The following is a 16411-nucleotide window of genomic DNA, read 5'->3' as shown; positions in this document are numbered from 1 at the left end:
TAAAAAAAATCTTTATTTCCCTGTGTAGAAATCATTTATGTCTTATCCAAAGTATATTGTACAAATTTCACACTGTGTAACTCCTTCTCTTTGCACAGACTGGTCTCACACCCCTGATGGAAGCGGCTTCAGGAGGGTATGCAGAGGTTGGAAGGGTTCTCCTTGATAAAGGGGCAGATGTTAATGCTCCACCTGTGCCTTCCTCAAGAGATACAGCTTTAACAATTGCAGCAGATAAGGGTCACTACAAGTTCTGTGAGCTCCTGATTAATAGGTAAATTATTTCTCCTCATTAGCGTTAACTTTGTTCTGTAGCTGTATTCCTCTGTGGCAAGGGTGCCCTTGTTTACGTTGCCTTATGCACCTGAGAGCAAAGGGAGCGGGAAGCTTTGGAAGTAGAATGTTGTATCTATTCCCTACTCTCCAGTGTTATCCTGGAGTATCCTGCTATGCCAGTGTTAATTAAGCTAAGCAGGCAGCTGGGACCAGAGATAAGCAAACAGTGTCTGGCTTGGCAGCTTTGTTGGCTGTGTATTAATCCAGCAATTCCCACATGAGCATTTTCCCACTGTCACCTGGGGGGCAAAGCCTGGAAGTAGCTCTTGAGCTCTTTAAACATAACCCTATGCGCTGCTAAAATCTCAAGGGGCTGCTTTGTCCTACAGGTAGTCACCACATTAATGATAATTTAAAGGACCCATGGTTGCTAGTTGCATAGCTGTGGCACAGTAGGCTACATTAAGTGAGTGTTTCTGGGACGGAGGTTTAAATAATTCCTGCATCACTACATTGCAACTTCAACAGCAGATTTCAGGGACAGAATTTCTCTACCTAGCCACTAGATTCCAGTAATTAAAATCATATATCCAATTGGACTCTGATCTTTCATGATCTTACTTCCCGACTTCCACCTTTATTCATACCTTGTTTCACTTGATTACACTTGTACTTTTTTAGAGGAGCACATATTGATGTTCGTAACAAGAAAGGAAACACACCTCTCTGGTTGGCAGCTAATGGTGGTCACTATGATGTGGTTCAGTTGCTTGTGCAAGCAGGAGCAGATGTGGATGCTGCAGATAATCGGAAAATTACACCTCTCATGTCAGCATTTCGCAAGGTAGGAGACCAATTTAATTTTATGTTTCAATGCTAAATGTTTTCAAAACAGTTTCTTACTTGGTTTTAAATCTGAATGCTTGGGTTTGGAAGAATCAAATATAACACAGCAAAATTACTATTTTGATAAAATGCCTGCTTTAAAGTAATTATATCTGTGTACTTCACACAGATCTCATTTTTGAGAGGTGAAAAACTTTGTTGCATAAACCATGTTAACTTTATTATTTCCAGTTATACACTGTACAAAAAAACCTTTCTCTGTTTGAGATTTCACTGTCTTGAAATTACCATAGTCCCTTTTAAATTTCTGCAGACTCTACTGCTTGTTTCAGTCCTGCTTTTAAGATGAACAAAATACCAGTCTGTAATAATCTGTCTTGATTACTTTGTGCTTCTCCTGCTCCGTTCCAATTTGTTATTCAGTGGGACGCTTTGTGTAGTTGGCTCTTTTGTCACAGCCTTCTCTTTGTGACAGGAAGAACATTACTTTGTGATGGCTTCATCAGTTATGTTGTTGGATGCAAGAAGCATAGCTATAGCAGAGGAATTTATTAACTGTAGCTGCTTTGATACAAATACCAACAAATATCAACAAAATATCAAATAAGTATACAGCGCTTTTTTTTGAACAAACAGCAATACTGAGCCTGCCACTGCTGTCCCTCTATTGCTTTCAAATAATTTGAGAGGCAACAGTTGGATAGTTGCTGTGTGGTTGCACAGTGTACCCCATCAATGAGTGGATCTAGCAGCAGAGGAACATGTGGCTCAGTTCCCTGATCAGACTTACGTTGTAATTGAACAATCTAAGTTAGCTCTGCGGTGTGAGTGGCAAAAGAGAGTGGGCTGGGGTAACAGATGGGGTCTAAAGAGGGTCGTCTTTACTAAAAATATGAACAGCTGCCTCTGCTCTTGGGCCTGGCTTGGTCCTTGTATTTTAAAATAAAAAATTACTTGTGGGAGAGCTTGTCTTTGCCACCACGATGTACAACAGCAGACATGCTGTCAACACTGAGCAAACAGTAACTACCTTTCTTTCCAAAGAGCAGCTTACTAGAAATGTTCTTGCTTATTTTTTAGTCTTTTGCATTGGACTAAGAGATATCAAACTTGTGTTTTTATGACTAATGTTGACAACTGTATACAAGAGATTAGAATTTTCTTTGCTACTCTAGGGGCACGTGAAAGTAGTTCAGTTCCTGGTGAAAGAAGTTAACCAGTTTCCTTCGGATATTGAATGCATGCGATACATAGCGACTATCACTGACAAGGTGAGTTTAACTTCAGGAAAAGACTCTGCCCCTTATTTTCAGTGAAAATATGCATGAGAAATTCTTAAGTGTTCAAAAACTCATGTACATGTTTGCTCATGTACGTTTGATTCGGAGATTTGTGCATGTCTCCTTTTTAATACAGAACTTAAAATAAATCAACGTTTAGAGTCCTATTCTGTTGAAATAGTTTGTATGTTTGTGAATACAGGGAAGCTAATCTCATGTTTGTAGACCAAGCTTCACTCCTCAATTTCAGTTTATTGTGGAGGTAATAAGACAAGTTTGCATTCTAGGACCTGTTGAAAAAGTGTCACCAGTGTGTGGAGACAATTGTGAAAGCTAAAGACCAGCAGGCTGCAGAAGCAAATAAGAATGCAACTATATTGCTGAAGGAGCTAGACCTGGAAAAAGTGAGTAGAGAATTGCTGTCATAGCGTAATGGTTTGAACTATGTATTAATCTATAGGTTGTGTTTCCTGTTTGGCGCTTCTTGGGGCAGTAGTTCTTCATGCTGTGACTGTATGCGCTTTCCTTCCTCTAATATACAAAAACTGAATCATATACTGAGGATGGCAAATTAGAACCGACTTCTTCAGCCACTGTGTTGTCCTTTTTACGAAAGCTTGGACTTGGCAATAGTTACCTTAGGTAGTAGCTGTCTTGCATTACTTCAGCACAGATGATGTGTGAATAAGGGAGGTCTTCAGTCTCGATGTTATATATTGTGTAAGATGTAGTCCCTAAGCACTTTGTGGACTTCTACTCAGTGTTACAAAGGAGAGCCTACAAACTGCCTGATGAGCTATATGGAGATGAGCAGATAGTGGGGAAAATCAACTTCTCCCTCACTGAGAATCCTGTGAAGTGTCCCAAAGTAATGCAGACACTTCTTAAGCACTTTTTAGTGGGCTCTCTTAATGGAGGCTTTTAAACTTTTTGACAAACAAGTTCTGTATTAGCTTATTAAATTTTCCAGGTTGCTGACTTGTTAAACACCTATAAGTTGCTGTGCAAAGCTACAGCATTGCATAGTTGGCTTGATTCATTCCATATATTACACAAAAGCGGCTGAAACGATAGCAGCTTTTTCTGTAAAATACCATGGGAGATCTTTTTGAGTCAAAGATGTGAACATTGCTGCAGAAATATTAATAAGGTTATTAAATGTTTTTTTGAGGAAGGACTGAGATGATGAGAGATTTTGCTGGTTTTCCAGTAAAATTATATTTTTATACCACCTCTGTTTTGGTTGCTGTTTTGTTGTCATTCCTTAGAAGTTTTGGGACCAAGTAGTCCTGTTGTTCCATAAGGTCTGCCCAGTTTCTGCGTAATGATTCAGCATGTGACAAAATCGTTCTAGTTCATCGTGCTCTCTTCTTGCTCCCTCCCCCCAGATTTCTAGGGAAGATCTGAATTATACTTATAATTTAGTCTGTGTGAAAATGTTTAAATATGGATCCTTTTCTCCTACATAGTCAAGAGAGGAGAGCAGAAAACAAGCTCTTGCAGCTAAAAGGGAGAAAAGAAAGGAAAAGAGAAAGAAGAAGAAAGAGGAACAAAAAAGAAAACAAGAAGAAGATGAAGAAAACAAGCCTAAAGAAACTCTGGAACTGCAAGAGGATGATGATGAAGAAGAAAATGACGATGAAGGTAAAGAACAATGGTTTCTGTGTCCAGTGTAGTTGTGGGGGTGCCTTTTTTTAACCATCTAGATAAGGGAATCTGTTTGAAAGCTGGCTTCTCTGGTACAGTGACGTTGTCACATAGCTTCTGCCCTGGTTCTTCCCTCTGCAGTCAGAGTTCCTGGCAAAACTCCTTTGTTTGCTTCTGCCCCCCTCTTTGTTCGCCCCCCCCCTCCCCCCCCCAAAGTCTTTCACTCTTGGAAGATTTATAGCTGAATGTGGTGCACATAGTCTGATAGCTCAGCCAGGAGGATAACTTCAGCTGTAGTGTCTTCAGTCAGGGCATTGATTTCTGTATTTTGTGGCTTTTGATTGTCTATCAACTGGTTTTCTTTCAGTGGAGCAAGAAGTTCCTATAGAGCCTCCTAGTGCAACTACTACAACTACAATTGGAATTTCTGCGACTTCAACTACTTTCACAAATGCCTTTGGGAAGAAGAGAGCTAATGTGGTGACTACCCCCAGCACAAATAGAAAAAATAAGAAAAATAAAACAAAAGAGACTCCTCAGAATATGCAGATAATTTTGCCAGATCAGCATATATCTCTAGCACAGCAAAAAGCAGATAAAAATAAAATAAATGGAGAGCCAAGAGGTGGTGGTGCAAGTGGGAATAGTGATTCAGATAACTTGGATAGCACAGATTGCAATAGCGAAAGTAGCAGTGGAGGTAAAAGCCAAGAGTTGAACTTCACAATGGATACAAATTCCTCTGAGCGGCGCTATGCCTCATTGCTTATCCCCTCTCAGGAAGAAAAAACAAGCACCTCGGCTTCAAAAACACCGATGAGGTGAGACTGCCATATTGCTTCCCTATTGTTTCACAGGGTTTTACCTATGCCAATGTAAATTTTCTGCAGCTTAAGCTTTATATGAGCTGGTACATTCCCAAAGTCTTGAGAGACTGAGTTTGCTTTATTTGCGTAGCTGTTAAATAATGCTGTCGAGTTTATTGAACGTAATCTCTTTAAAATGGTAAAGATAAGATTTTTTTTTTTCATTCCTGGCTAGTTTTTAATACTGCTTTAGCAAAACAGCCAGTTTTGTGCCATTTAAGCATCCATGTTGCGTTGCCAACTTTATTAGAATAGATTTTAAAGTGAATATGCTGGGAATTTAAAAAGGAAGTGCCAGTTTCACTTAAAATCTATTTACAGAAGTGATTTCATTACCTCTTGGTTATTTTATGATTTTGTCGTTAACTCGTTTGTATTGCAATCTCTTTGTTTTAAGGAGGGAAGAAGTTGATGACTCTGAGCATTTCACCTGCCAGGTTGATGGCCAGTTTGATTTAACCTTGTCGAGCCAGAGGTGAGAGTCAAAAGAACTTGGTGAATGTACAGGAGCCATATGAATATCAGCTGCCAGGGAATGAGCTAATAACTTTTCTAACACCAGTTTCTTAACAGGTCATTGGTCTAAATCAAATAGTTTAGATCCCATCTGAATCTGTGGTCTTTGCTTATTTTTACATATAAGTAGTATGAGTCTGATCCGCTGTAGTTTTCTTTTTTCTTCTTTTCTTTTCCTACATTAAGGGAGGGGAGAGGGTATGGGGCTTGATCTACAGGACACCTGACTGACTGAGAACCCAGCTTCAATAGGAATGCAAATGTTGTGGGATCAAAAAGGGCAGCAAACGAGAGGCCTGTTGCTAGACTGATTGAGGCACTTCTCTGGGAGTGGGAAGAGAGTTGGGATTTTCTGTTTTCTTTTCTTTTTAGTCCAGATTAAAGATAGGTGCAGAATGAGTGGATTTTGGATTACCATTAGGAATGTCAGAAATTGGATTTTGTCTACATTCTGGTTTATGAACATAAATTGTTTCTGCCTTGGACCTTTCGTCCAAGGTCTCCTACAAAAGCCTTGGAATCCTGTGCAGTTCACTACAGCAGGACTAACTAAACACATACTTCTAATTCCTTGTTAGAAGCAGTGCTTCTGTTAGATGAAGTACACCTAAGAAACAAGATAGTATATAAATGTCAAAATGAGGCTAGTATATTATATTAACTTCTGCAGGTGCTCTTTGGCTTTTGCACTAAGCAGACTTTGTCTGAAAATCACTTCTAAATTTGTTCCTCCTGAATCCTCTTCTTTTTAGTTATAGACATGCCAATGACAAGGCTACTGTAATTGAAACTTGAACTCAGGCTTCATAATGATGCTTTTCTTAAAACAAATCTAGACATTTTCAGTTAAAGCAGAAAAAAGCTTTTAAAGTCTATTCTGGAATTGATATTCCACAATGGACTTTGTTCTTTTCTTTCATATGCATTTTCTTGTTCTCTTTGCCTCAATCTTACAGTTATCTGAGGACAATTAAAATTCTCCATAGAACTTTGAAATGCCTTGGGCAGGTGTATTATCAGAGAGCTAGTACTTACTAAGGTAAAGAGAGAAAATGCTGCCATTTTAAAAGGCATATCGTCCAAATGTTGCTTTTCATATGATCGGTGTGCTTGGGATACTTAAATGTGGAGAGATCTCTGAAGTTTGTATAAAGTGTAGTATAAACAAACAGTTTGCCTGCAAGAAGACACAATGAACAGAAAATGCTATAAAGAATGGGGAATAAAATGAATGAGTAAAAACTTGCATATAGTGAAGAGAAGGAGTGATGCTTAGCACGACAGCTGAAGCATGAGGTCCTCTGTAAAATTACTAGCTATGCCATAAACTTTCTGGGTCAAATCACACAAGGCTAGTTTTTCAATGACTTGTGAAGATTGCTGCCAATGTTTCAGTGCTGCAGATGAACTTGTGAGTTCCCAGTGCTGCTTTTTTTTCACCTCCACCTGGATCAATTAGCCTAACAAGAGATTGCCTGTTCTCTCTCTCTCTCTCTCTCTCTGCCCCCCCCTCCGCCCCCCCCCCCCCCCCCCCCCAAACTTTGTGTTCTTTGTATCACTAGACTATTGCTACAGCTGTATTAGTACAGGTAACGATACTTGGGCACCTGCTCACAAACTGATGTCACTGGAATTCAAATACACAAATATGCTCAAATATCTGCACCTCAGTTACCCATTCATAAAATAGGGGGTGAGGTGTAGAAGCATTTTCCAGGGAATCTCAAACAGCAAAAGCTGAAAAACACATTTTCAAGTACTTACTAAGAAAGAGACATTATTACCAAAGTACCTTTTCTTAAAAAGCTATTTAAAAAGGAGAACACAGTATAGACACGTAATCAAGATGTGCCTAAGTGGCTGTGTACTGCCTATTATAAACTGTTTTAATCTGATATCCTTAGTGCTTCTGGTATTACTTCATTCAGTTTAGCTCTACACTTTTTGGAGGAAGGGTATAGGCTGTGGACTAAAAGGTTAAAAAAAACTACCTATGAAGTCACCCAAAAGTTGTTCCAGGTAGAAAATAAGAATGGAAATGGTTCATGGTAGTAGTTTTAAGCTGCAGAAATGTATACTGTAATGCTGTCATTTTATTCTGTAATTTGTAATCCGTACATTTCTGTTTCCAGACTTGATGGTGAAGGTCATTCAAATTCTTTGTCAACTACTTATAAGCCTGTTTCCCTGCCTCTGACCTCTCCAAATGTAAAGCTGAATCTGACTAGTCCAAAAAGAGGCCAGAAAAGAGAAGAAGGCTGGAAAGAAGTGGTTAGAAGGTAAAGACTTGCTATTCTATGTTTAAAAACTGTCTGTGAGCTTTCTAGCTTGTAAATTATTCTCAAATATAGACTGTCCAGAGAGCTTATTTAATTTAATTGTATAATTAATTTATAAAAAATCTACCACCCTTACTCTTGCAGTGCTGTGAAAACAAATTGCAGTCCTAATTCATAGTAACTCCTCACTAACTAAATGTCGATATGATACGAACTTTTTATTTGGCACAAGGGTTTTCTTTACCTGTGACTTCAGTGGAGTAAAGGATGTGGGGATAAGATAAAAGGGGGAGGGAGCAGATGGCAGTGAAAAGGCCCTACAGCAGATGATTGCTTGCACATGAACTAAAGGCAGGATGGACATTAGTAGAGGAGAGGTGGATGATCTCTTAAAGGCTAAATTTCATTGTGCTTTGGGCGGTGAACTTGATTGCTGATTCTATGGAAAATTTTGTCATCTTGAAGTGAGTGCTAGACATGCAATTAGATTTAAAGATTTTTCTGTAAAGCAAACTTTCCCATTGAAAATGTAGTGGGTTTTATTATATGGCCATTAACACCCCAGTATCTTTTCTGTAAGCTTTATGATGTCTACTACTTGAAACTAGAAGTGATCATCTGGCTTTCCTTTTTTTGTTCTCTTTATCAAAAAGGAATACAACATGAACATACAACTGTCAGATGCTTTGGGTGCACTTGCAATGCCTTCCTTTTGTGTTCTGCAATGGTAGTGACCAAATATGCTCATTTTAGAGAATTTTAGGCTATGTGCAAAGAATGTAATTGTATGGAGGATTTAATGCATTCAGATTAGTGGAAGCCACAGACTGTCCTTAATAAAGGTTAAAAAGGCAGTTTTATCTGAAAATGTAAGCCTTAGAGAGGTGTTTGAGTGACTGCCTTTTGTTGTGTTCGCAAATGGGGTTCTCCACTGTGACATGGCCTTGCTAAATATATGGTTGCAGACTGCCCACCACTTGGTGAGTCATGCAGGCATGAAACCATTAAACAGACAGCTGACTTTTCCAGGGCTGCACACAGACCCTACCATTGACCCTGGAGCTGCTCCATCTCTCCTCCTGGGTCTCTTGAGTGTCATAGGCTCAAGTCAACTGATTGGTTGGGTATTGTCTACTCTTCTGCTGGAGATGGTAGGGTTCTAGAGATGGCATCCAAAATCCGACCTTTCTTCATCCCTGAGGCATCAGGCCTTGTGTCATAAAGAATGCATCTATAAAGCATTCTGCACTGGTGTTCACTATGCCCTGACTGATCGAAGCATGTATCCTGCCAAAGAGCTTTTTGGCAACTTTAGATGAGTATGCAAAATGCCTGGGAGCTGCATGCCCGCCTTCTCCTAAAGTCTCTCCTGGACTCAACAAGAATTCTTCTCCTCCCCTCTCCCCATGAGTAATCCCCTGGCTAAGAAGGGATGTCTATCAAAGAAGTAACCAATGAAAACATCCCTTCTGCCCTTGACAGGCAAGTAGGCAGAGTTTTGAAAGACCCTCCCCCTAGCAACACTCTGCAGCCAACACCAATTGAGCAATTTCAGCTGCAGAGAGGAGGGCGCTGCTGTTCGGGAGCAAAAAGGTACTGTTTTGGGCACTTCTCAAGGTAAAAACCATTGAGCTCAGTGGGTAGGGAGGGATACGGCAGTGGGTGATGGGTGGGCAGGGGCCTGGGTGCTGGGGTGAGCTCTCCTGGAGAAGGAATGCCTCCACGGGTGGTGGCACGGGGTTCCTACTGGGCTGAGGTGGAAGCAGACCAAGGTACAGTTAGGAGCCCTGTGAGTAATGTGCACGTGTCTTGAAAGTTAAGTGATGATGGAAGCTCTGGTTTGGGGAGGGTGTGACTGGAATGTCTAGCTTGAGAGAGGAGCCTGGGGGATGGAGTGGGGAAGAAAGCCCAAAGCATGAAGCAGCCTTGGGAGGAGAGCTGGGTGCATGCTCCAAGGACCTGAGTTTTGGGGATGGGGAGGATTGTAGCATGCTCTCCTGGCAGGACAGGGGAAAAGAAAAAACACCTTGGCAATGAGGTGATGTTTTAGAACATTTCCATGTATTTAAATGTGTTTAAAATAAAGTGGGTTTCCTTTAAGTTCTATTGAGTAGGAAACAATTTCCTGAGGATCAAGTTACTTAAAAGTTTCTAAGACTGGAATAGCTAGGTGAAGCTGGCAGCCTTTTCACGGGGTGGTGGTGATCTGTACAGTGTTCAGAGGCGCCTGCACTGTGATCACAGTGGTTTCTGAAACCCCTTTGAATCCTCTCTAATTGTTCAGTGTTGAACTATTGCACATCACTGGCAAGCTTGAAAGCGGTGTGTGGGCTCAAGAGGGCCAACCTTTAAAATCTGGGGACAGTGGTGGCCCAGAAAGACCTTGGCTGGGGTCTGGATGCAAGCATAGCTCATGTTCAGAGACTTACCAGTACTGTATGCCTGCACTGACCCACCAATACCGTGTGAATTAGAAAAATCCTGAATTGACTTGTTTTGCTGAACACATGGGTTAGTGTTTCGGCCTGACAGTAAGTCTGCTTCTGAAAATCTGTGCTGCCTTCATGGTGGCTTCCAGCAGCTCCTTAAATCACAGAACTGCACCATTTAACCATCTGCCATCCACTGTTGTGTCACCAATAAACTTTCAGATCTCAAGGTCTCAGAGAGACAGATACTAAAAGGGTTGTGAATGTAAGTGGTATTACAGAGCTGATTGCTGGGAAAACATTGAAAAACCACCTTCTCCTTGCTATAAACGATCAAAGTAGCTAAGCCATGGGCTTTTATATTTGAAGCAGCGCTATTTATGTAAGTTTAGGTTGATAAGCTCAGGATTTGTCTCAGTTTGAAGGTACACAAGATAAGATAAAATCCAAAAGCGTTTCTGAAGCAGTGTAAGGCACATTTACCTGTGTTACAACAGTGGTGGAATAAATGCTTCTGGAGAATCCTTTATGTACTGAGGATGATAAGTAATCTAAGTGGGGAAGTTCTAGAGAGGCTTCAAAGGGTGAAGAAAATATCAGCAGAAAAACTACTTGTTGCCCTGAAACTTAAGAATATTGCTTCAGCCACCTGTTAGGCAGCAAGGGATTTTTGTATGCCTTTAAAGTTTGAATACATTTCACAGATTTGTGATCTTTGTGATATAGGTCAAAGAAATTATCTGTCCCAGCTTCTGTCGTATCTAGAATAATGGGAAGAGGTGGGTGCAACATCACAGCAATTCAAGATGTCACTGGTGCCCATATTGATGTTGATAAGCAAAAAGATAAGAATGGAGAGAGAATGATCACTATAAGGTACAGTATCTAGAAATTAAAATCTTGAGTTAGTCCACAATGTCATTTATTAAGAAGTTTGTTTGCTTTTTAAGACGGGACGTATTTAGCTTCTTGGTACTAGAATAGAACATACTACTGCTGCCAAGATATGCTGAAGGTCTACTTCTTCAAAGATAATCCTTGAGATACACAAAAGTCAAGAAATAAGTTATTGGAGTGAACATGCAATAGACTTGCAGATCAGTATAAAATTGAGGATATGGAATGTTGTACAAAGTGGGGTTTCTTTTTGCAAAAGACAAATATTTTTGTACTTAATCTAGGGGTGGTACAGAGTCGACACGATACGCAGTGCAACTCATCAATGCCCTTATTCAAGATCCTGCCAAGGAACTGGAAGACTTGATACCTAAAACTCATATAAGAACACCTGCTTCAAGTACTAAATCAATCCATGCAAACTTTTCATCTGGAGTCAGCACTGCGACTGCTTCAAACAAGAACTCCTTTCCTCTTGGAGCACCACCCCTAGTCACATCACAGTCATCAACACTATCTACTTTCCAGCCTACTAACAAGTTAAACAAGAATGTCCCAGCAAACGTGCGCTCATCTTTTCCGGTGTCTCTTCCTCTAGCTTATTCTCACCCCCATTTTGCCTTGCTGGCTGCCCAAACTATGCAACAGATCCGGCACCCTCGCTTACCTATGGCCCAATTTGGAGGAACTTTTTCACCTTCACCGAACACTTGGGGACCATTCCCAGTGAGACCAGTTAATCCGGGCAGCACAAACAGCTCTCCAAAGCATAATAGTTCAAGTCGTGTAGGTAGTCAGAATGGAAATATTTTACAGACGGAGTCTCCCGGACTAGCTACTTCTAGTTGTCCCATTACTGTCTCTTCTGTAGCTGCTTCTACCCAACCGCTGTGTGTGACCAGTAATCGGACTCCCTCTTCGGTCAGAAAGCAGTTGTTTGCCTGCGTTCCCAAGACAAGTGCTGCAGCAACAGCCATCTCAACTGTGACAAGCACCTGTAGCACCCTGCCTTCAGCTTCCTCTGCCACCCCAAACAATGGGCAAGTGCCCGCAGCATTTCTGTCATCTAATGCTCCACAGACACAGCATTCTGCACTTAAAGCGGACTCTTTCTCAGCTGTCTCAGCACCCAAAGAGAAGGTGTCAACACCAGACCAGCCTGCTGCAAACGCATGTGCACCATCTTCGGTTGCAAGTAGTTGCAGTATGTCAGCTAGCAGCAACTCAGGAGTCACCGAAACTTGCCCGTCGAGCAGCCCTGCACCTCTAAATAATGTCCAAGATGAAATACTGCCAACCAGCATGTCAGAGATCAATCCTTCCATGTCGATGCCTTTTTCATCCAGCTCAGAAACTGCTCCTTTAAGCTTAGTGTCACCCAGGTCAGTTGTTGCAGATAATCAGGACAACAGTAACTTACCTCAAGTAGCTGTACCAGCACCTCGAGTTACTCACAGGATGCAGTCCAGAGGTTCTTTCTATTCAGTGGTACCAAATGCAAACCTCCATCAAGATCCTCAGTCTATTTTTGTTACGAATCAAGTTCCTTTAACACCTTCTCAAGGTCCACCTGCTGCAGTGCAGCTTTCGTCAGCCATGAACGTTATGAACGGTTCTCAGATGCACATTAACCCAACAAACAAATCATTGCCTCCGACCTTTGGGCCAGCAACACTCTTCAATCACTTTAGTAGTCTTTTTGATAGCAACCAGGTGCCAGCTAACCAAGGATGGGGAGACTGTCCACTCTCTAGCCGAGCAGCAGCTGACCCATCTTTCACTGTTCAGTCTACCTTTCTGAATAACTCTGTGCTAGGACACGTGGAAAACGTGCATCCTGACAACTCCAAGGCTCCTGGTTTCAGGCCACCTTCCCAACGAGTTTCGACTAGTCCTGTAGGTAAGTCATTAAGATCATGCACTGGTCAGAATTCTTTCTCCAACTGTTACGCTTTGATCATCTCAAACTGATTGAGAAGTAGTTTACAAATGACAGTTAGAGAATACTGATGTAATAAGGATGGCCTATTTTTTCCAAGGCCTCTTTAAAATGTTGATGATCATTTTTTCCCTCTTTTCAGTTCTTTTATGATGTCAGGCGTTGGGAACATTGCAAATGTTGCATTGCTTGTCCTCTGTAAGACACAGGAATGCTTCCACCTGTTTGTAGAGTTCAGAGTAGCATTGATTTTAGCTTTTGGGTTGGATTGTAACATGGGGTCGGGTGATACCAAACCTGAAGCAGCAGGGCCAGGACTCTTGACAGGTTCCAGCTGCAGGAGTGACTGCATGCAGTTGTTCAATATTTTAGCTGAGACTGCAGCTTGACTCAGTGAGGGTAAACTCACTGTACTTTTTGTCTCTTGATATGGCTCTGAGGTTTTAATAAGCTTATGTTGTGCTTTGGGAAATGGGTGTGCTACTGCATGGTGTTTTATTAGGAAGTTACAATCCTTCTGCTGTTAAATATAGCAGTTCAAGCTTATCTGCATTTATTTGAAATGGGTTAGGAACACTTACAGTGAGGTCCCTGCCCTTGCTGTGCCCTGCCTAAAGGATTATTACCATCTTAGTGTTCAAACTGCGTTGCAGGCAACAAGCTGCACCCATTTGGCTGGAAGGGACTCACAAGAGATCTAGTTTGTGTCACCCCGTTCTCCCCTTCATTCTTGCTGTAATGGCTTTATGGTGCCTTGCAGCTGGGTAGCTAGAGAGCCTTGCTTTGAAGTTGTCTTTACCCCTGCAGTGTATGTTAGATATTGGGGCTAATGCTTCAGGACTTGAATGCTGGATTTTGACTTTCAGACTAAAGGAGGAGGGGGCATTTGGAAGACGTGGTGGTGAGGAAAAAAGATTTTCAGCATTCCCATTCCTCTTGGTTGATTTACAAATGTGTAGGACTTCTGAAAACCAGAACACTTCTCTCTGACTAGCTTTAACCACAAAACTGGGATGTTTGCTATGATTGTAGTTTTCTTCATAGTTTAAATAGGGCTGTATAGCTCTGCAAAGAGAGTGAATACCTAGAGCTCTTGTGCCACATCCAGTCCCAGGGCAGTAAGCAGAACCAGATGTAACTAAGGCTGTGGAAAGTAAAGTAACTGGACCTTGTTTGTCAGATAGGCAGCTCATAAAAGAATTGCCAGACCCTCCTCAGCAGACTCTAGAGGCACTTTACTTTGGCTCAGCTTTTTCTCTGCAGTGCTTTAAACTCGGAGTTGGCTGTTGCTGGAATAATCCCTGGGGAAGGAAGCTTATGCCAAATGGGATCTGCTGATTTTTCTAATGATTGCATCCTGTGTATGCAAAGATGGCTGACTGGGACTTCCCATAGCAGCAAAACATTTTGCTGTTGCCTTATGCTAAGGTCATCTGTTTGTCATTGGGAAAAATTTCTTGGTCCTTTATATCTCCTTAAATGACTGTAAGTATTTAAAAGGTAGTCTAAACCTGTTTCTTCCCTGAATTAAGAAAGCTAGGTAGATACCCAAGGAGAGCTCATGAGGCTGACTTTGGGGAGGTAAGTATGAAGTTCTTAACTGAAGCACAAAAATATTTGGACAGAACACATTTTTTTCTGAGCTGGAATTTGATTAGGATCTTGCAAAGTGAAGAAAAACTGCAAATAGGTACATGTGCCACTAAAATTCTGCCTGGCAGGAGGTGACTGGTCCTTAGTTGATTCATTTAATATCATTCTACTTAATACAGCTTTTGAACACCTTTGTTTAAGAATCTAAATAATCTGTCACACAGGAGGAGGGGGAGGTTAGGGGAGCATGGGGAGAAGGGGGTCTTTTGAAGGTGTGATAGTGAGGAAAGGAGCGGGAATGGTAGGCTGAGGACCTCTCTGATGCCTTCCCTTGGAGCCTAAGTGTGGTCCTGTGGTCTGTCCACCCATCTTATTCACTGGCTCTTCCCAGGGAAACAGACCTTTCTGCTCTTAGCCTCTGAGGTGGGTTGAACTGGGGACTACCTTGGCTGTTTGCATAGGGTTTGGTGGCAGGTTTCATGAGATGTTGAAAAGGGGGGAAAAAAGAGTTGGTCACTGCTGGCTTACGCTTTGGCCAACAGCAGTGCGATGGACAAGGGACAGTCTGGGCCTTGCCTGGCAATTCACTGGTACACTTTGTGTGGTGAGAGGGAGTAGTAATGGCCGTCAGAGCAGGTGGACACTGATCCTTTAATGTCAGCTGTGACTATACCTGACGGACCAGAGGTTTGTCTTTTGTGCCTGTCTTGAACAGTTGAGCTGTGGCAAATTTTTCCAGAAATCAACATCTCTTGGTGATCACCTCTAAGCTAATTTGGTGGAGATTTAATATAACTTGATTGTGCACTAAACCAGCTTTTTCTTAAGAAGTTGTCACTTCAGGGTGGAGTTTGGGTACTCTGCTTTTCCTGTTCATGGGCAAGCTCAGTTGCAGTTTGGGTTTTCTCTGATTTCACCAGTTCCTTTGAGGCACAGGTACACATTCAGATCTCCTTACCAGCTGTGGATCTGTTCTGGAAATGGCCTTTTGTCTCACCTATGTCTTCAGATCTCTTGTCCCAGCAGCTTGCAGATTAAGGGCAGACTTAGCCCAACCATTTAGGGAGGCTGTGGAGAAGACCAAAAGAAGTCTATTTGTTACTTCTTTCCTCTGCATTTTAAGAAGGGGTTTGAGGCCTTGCTCACATGGCATTAAAAGGTATCACAAATGTGAAATGTGCCAGCTTAGGAAGCAGCACAAGAGTATGAAATTGCATGAAATGGCTGGGCTCCCTGTTTTACATGGAGTGACCGAGTTGCAGCTGTTTCTCTAAAGGTGGAGGTCGCCTTTGCAGTAACCAGCTTCTTCAGAAGTGCCTGGGGGTTTGGTAAACTGAATTTTGAGCAGAGTTCATATGAGATTGATACACCAGTCTTGAAAGCTCAGTTATGCTTTCAGAGCATGATGAAGAGTTTGAACTCATGGCCCAAGTAACTGCCAAGTATGGTATTGCAAAAGGCTTTAGTATTACAAAACCTGGTTTTGTTGGTAAGTACATAAATAGGAAGCTCATTCCTGAAATCTGGATTCTGTAAGTCATTGTTCATAAAAGCCATTTTTAATATTGAGCAAAGGTGTTTTTTCATCCGCTTTTATGAAAGGCAAGTTAATGATAAAAAGTGTTCTTTACAACCTGAAAACTGACTATTCTGTTGAATTTGTGCATCTCTGGCTGTCACACTTCCTTCAGCCTGTAGAAAATACACAACAGTGCTGAAATAGTCTTGGCTGTACAGTCATTGCACTTTGAAAACTGTGTACCCATCCTACGAAGCCTTCAAAAGGCATCTCTCTTCTGTAGAAGGGCTATTTTTGTCATAATCTCTGCTTTGTTCTCCGTTT

General features: G+C 41.5%; 1 protein-coding gene across 16 annotated transcripts in view; it reads left to right on the top strand.

Annotated features, from left to right (window-relative positions):
* Window positions 1–16411, top strand: part of ANKHD1 (ankyrin repeat and KH domain containing 1) — a 119037-nt gene that overhangs the window by 92409 nt on the left and 10217 nt on the right. For 10 of the 16 annotated variants that reach the window (XM_049830091.1, XM_049830084.1, XM_049830090.1 and 7 more), the window contains 11 exons: window positions 99–274; window positions 958–1120; window positions 2298–2393; window positions 2690–2806; window positions 3872–4046; window positions 4417–4870; window positions 5313–5390; window positions 7564–7710; window positions 9193–9303; window positions 10866–11015; window positions 11321–12936. In XM_049830091.1, the coding sequence (XP_049686048.1) occupies window positions 99–274; window positions 958–1120; window positions 2298–2393; window positions 2690–2806; window positions 3872–4046; window positions 4417–4870; window positions 5313–5390; window positions 7564–7710; window positions 9193–9303; window positions 10866–11015; window positions 11321–12936 (3283 nt within the window). The remainder of the gene's footprint in view (window positions 1–98; window positions 275–957; window positions 1121–2297; window positions 2394–2689; window positions 2807–3871; window positions 4047–4416; window positions 4871–5312; window positions 5391–7563; window positions 7711–9192; window positions 9304–10865; window positions 11016–11320; window positions 12937–16411) is intronic. The other 6 variants (XM_049830095.1, XM_049830085.1, XM_049830094.1 and 3 more) reach the window with 1 other exon arrangement.

Source organism: Accipiter gentilis, chromosome 26, assembly GCF_929443795.1.
Source record: "Accipiter gentilis chromosome 26, bAccGen1.1, whole genome shotgun sequence".
Classification (NCBI taxonomy): domain Eukaryota; kingdom Metazoa; phylum Chordata; class Aves; order Accipitriformes; family Accipitridae; genus Astur; species Astur gentilis.
This window is presented reverse-complemented; position numbering and strand designations above follow the sequence as displayed.